This window comes from Octopus bimaculoides, chromosome 16 (genome assembly GCF_001194135.2).
Source record: "Octopus bimaculoides isolate UCB-OBI-ISO-001 chromosome 16, ASM119413v2, whole genome shotgun sequence".
In the NCBI taxonomy this organism is placed as follows: domain Eukaryota; kingdom Metazoa; phylum Mollusca; class Cephalopoda; order Octopoda; family Octopodidae; genus Octopus; species Octopus bimaculoides.
In genome coordinates, this window is record NC_068996.1 from 35,843,131 (window position 1) to 35,846,727 (window position 3,597).

A 3,597-nucleotide genomic window follows, 5' to 3' on the forward strand; every position below is an offset into this window, starting at 1 on the left:
TTTTTTTAGGGGAATCGCATGACCGTGACATATAGAACACATTATCGAAAACGAAAATCGCCAAAATTAAAAAATAAAAAAGTTACAGCCATTTTCCCTCAGTGTCTAATTCCAATGTCCACCGAAGAAATTTACTAATTTTTCAACGGAGTGGTGTTGGTCGGAGGGATAGGCGTCAGGAAACCGATAAGAGTTCCTAAAGAATCCCTAGCTAAAAGCTTGAGAATGGGTTGATCTGGAAGACTGAGAGACAAGGGAGACAACTCTGATATTTTAACTAAAACTTTAAAAATGATGATGCATTTTCCCACCAAAACGAGTAAAACTCTGAACAAACAAATCAATATTAAAATTAGATGTATGTATACAGTACCATGTGTAATACATGGTACTGTTTGGCTACAAAGATTTTCTCCACACACTTTTAATAAGAAAATAATAATGTAATAAAGCATTATAATTTTTTAGATGATTTATTATATACCAATGCTGATCATTTTCTCCTCATCTGAATGTGAGTAGCCATGCAGCTCTACAAGAACTTGATCCCTTAGCATAAAGCTAATCCTTCTCCTTCGGATTTTGTAGTCTTGCAAGCAGCATGACAACCTTAAGTGTCGATACCGGGAGAAAGGTACCTTGTCAACACTGTAAAGTTGTTGGTTTCAGGAAAGGTAAGCAGTTGTAGAAATCATGCCAAAGCAGACAGTGGAGTACGAAACTGTCCTTGAACCCATCGGATCCTGTCAAACCCATGCCAGTATGGAACATAGACGTTAAATGATAATGATAAAAATTAAATACAAAAAACTAATATACTGGATTATAATAATCTACTATTGTAGCAGTTATGTATTATTTGTGACATGGTATTATAAAGTTCTTAAGTAAAATGAGGTCCCAGCAGTTGAGATGAGTGGAATGGTTACAAAGTTATTGTTGCAATTATGAGGTCTTTGTTCATTAATACTGTGTGGCACATTGAATAAGTGTCCTTCCCTCTGTTAGCCATGGGTCAGTGTAAGTATTGGTGAGAATTGGTTGACAGAAAATGTATGGAAGTTAGAGTGGTGTATTGGTAATTGAAAAGGTACAGCCTTGTGACATCATTGTATCACACTGACTCATCATAATCATTTTGATGTTCACTTTTCCATGCTTGCATGGGTTGGACAGAATTTATTGAGGCAAATCTTCTACAGCTAGATGCCTTTTCTGTTGCCAACCCTCACCTGTTTCCAAGCAAGGTAAAATATCTCCCCACGGCCAGACATATTTATTGCAGAATATTGGAAATGAATGATACTGCTTTCACAACACTGGTACTTCTTTACAATTATCATGTTATGTTAAGACAAGAAGACACAAACATGCATGCACACACACAACAGGTTTTTTTTCAGTTTCCATCTACTAAATTGACTCACAAAGCCCAGAACTACAGTTGGAGACATTTTTCCAAAGTGCCTTGCAGTGGGACTGAACTTGGAACCATGTGGTAGAGAAGCAAGTTTCTCAACTGCACAACCAAGCCTGTGCCTAATTCATCATTACTATTTAACGTCTGCTTTCCATGCTGGCATGGGTTAGATGGTTTGACTGAAACTGTTAAGCTGGAGGGCTGCACCAGGTTTCTACAGCTGGATGCCCTTCCTAGTGCCAACCACTTTATAGTGTATGCTGAGTGCTAGAGCTAGCAAGCTGGAGAGCTGCACCAGGTTCCAGTCTGACTTGCCATGGTTTCTACGGCTGGATGCCCTTACTAACACCAACCACTCCAAGAGTATAATGGGTGCTTTTTATGTGCCATTTACATGACACCAGCAATAGCCATGACTATGGTTTCATGGGTGCTATTTACATATCACTGGTAACAGCTGTGACTACTTTTTTACTTGGCTTGATGAGTTTTCTCAAGTGCAGCATATTACCAAAGGTCTCAGTTACTTTGGCCTCCATGAGGCCCAAGATTTGAAGATCATGTTACCAGCAATGGCGACAGTTACGATTTCACAGGTGCCATTCACATGACACTGGTAAAGGCCATGACTACGATTTCACTTAGCTTGATGAGTCTTCCAATTCTATTTTAGAATTACATTTAAGTAACAAATGACTATGGAATACTTAGCCACTAACACTTTAATACAATGAACTGTTACTTCAACTGATTCAACTATTAGTATAGCCACAGCTGAAATTGGCAGAGGATCTGTCTACATACTTTTTAATATTTATATATTATATTTTCTTTTTATATTCTATTGTCAAGTATGTTTTCTTCTGGTAAAATTTTTGGAAAATGTCCATTTATTTATCTTGTTTCCATTCCAGGCCAAAGCCGTAGCAAATGAATCAAATGCTACATTCTTCAATATTAGTGCTGCCAGTTTAACTTCCAAATATGTGAGTATTGTATCATTTCCATTTACCCTCCACACTACAAAAGATTAGGGTTTTGTTGGATGAAAGTAAATTATTGACCATGCACAGACACAGACACACACAAAAGCATTTTCAGAGTTCATGTGTCAAAGGAGAGGGCTAAATTAGTTATAGATAAATCAAATGCAATAATACATGTGTGTTTGTGTGTGTGTGTGTGTGTAAAAATAAAATCCAAGGTGTAGGAAGTTGGTGAGCTTCAAACAATCCGTAGAGGATATAAAAAATAACTTTCAGGAACAATAGGTTGTAAATGTTTCCTATATCTAAATTTGATAAGCAGAAAATAAGTTACTTTATGGTTAGCAGCCTGGGTTGCTGTGTATGGGAATAAAAATCCAAATTTTGGGAATAGATCAAATAAAATCCATGTTAAAATACCTTAGTCAAATGAAGGTTACATTGTCACCAAGTGATCCCATGTTAACTCACAAAAGATTTGGATGATACTAAAGAGAGGGAAAGAGAGAGGTATTTGGTCATAAGAACAGAAATAGAAGTCAAAATCCACTTAATATTTGACCAGCAGAATGTTTACACAAGTGACTTAAGGACCGAAAGTTTCGTGCATCAGCACTTATCAAAGTTTAATAAGTATCAATGCATGAAATTCTTTGCCTTCGAATTACTTTTATAACTTCTGTTGAATAAGATACAAAATATTAATCATTATATAAACGATAATAGAACAGGAGGTACATAATCACGTTCATTAGCTTACAACTGTTTCTGCTATAAGAAACCATGCAACCAGAGTTGAGTGTCAGTGCAACAATTGTAATATAATATAATATAATATATATGTGTGTGTGTGTGATATTTAAATGTAATTTATATTTTATATTTGTAATTTACAGTGATATTTTTAATTGTATATAATATTTTAGTTAATCAATTTTTTTCTCAACAGGTTGGAGAAGGAGAAAAATTAGTCCGCGCCCTCTTTGCTGTCGCCAGGGAACTACAGCCTGCTGTGATTTTTATGGGTAATGTGTAAATTTTTGAATCTTTATATACTTGTTAATAAACCAATGAGAAGATACATTGAGATAAATACTTATGAAGAAAACAGAAGATTGAAAATGGTATTAAATAATTTCTTCAAGAACTCTAGAAAAGTGTTTTTGTTTTGTTTTATACTTCTGTCGCTGG

The 3,597-nt window shown here is 35.4% G+C and overlaps 1 protein-coding gene across 1 annotated transcript in view; it reads left to right on the plus strand.

Annotated features, from left to right (window-relative positions):
• Positions 1 to 3,597, plus strand: part of LOC106874919 (spastin) — a 139,865-nt gene that overhangs the window by 102,100 nt on the left and 34,168 nt on the right. Inside the window, exons 9-10 of the mRNA XM_052973488.1 lie at positions 2,335 to 2,406; positions 3,356 to 3,431. Coding sequence (XP_052829448.1) covers positions 2,335 to 2,406; positions 3,356 to 3,431 — 148 coding nt within the window. The remainder of the gene's footprint in view (positions 1 to 2,334; positions 2,407 to 3,355; positions 3,432 to 3,597) is intronic.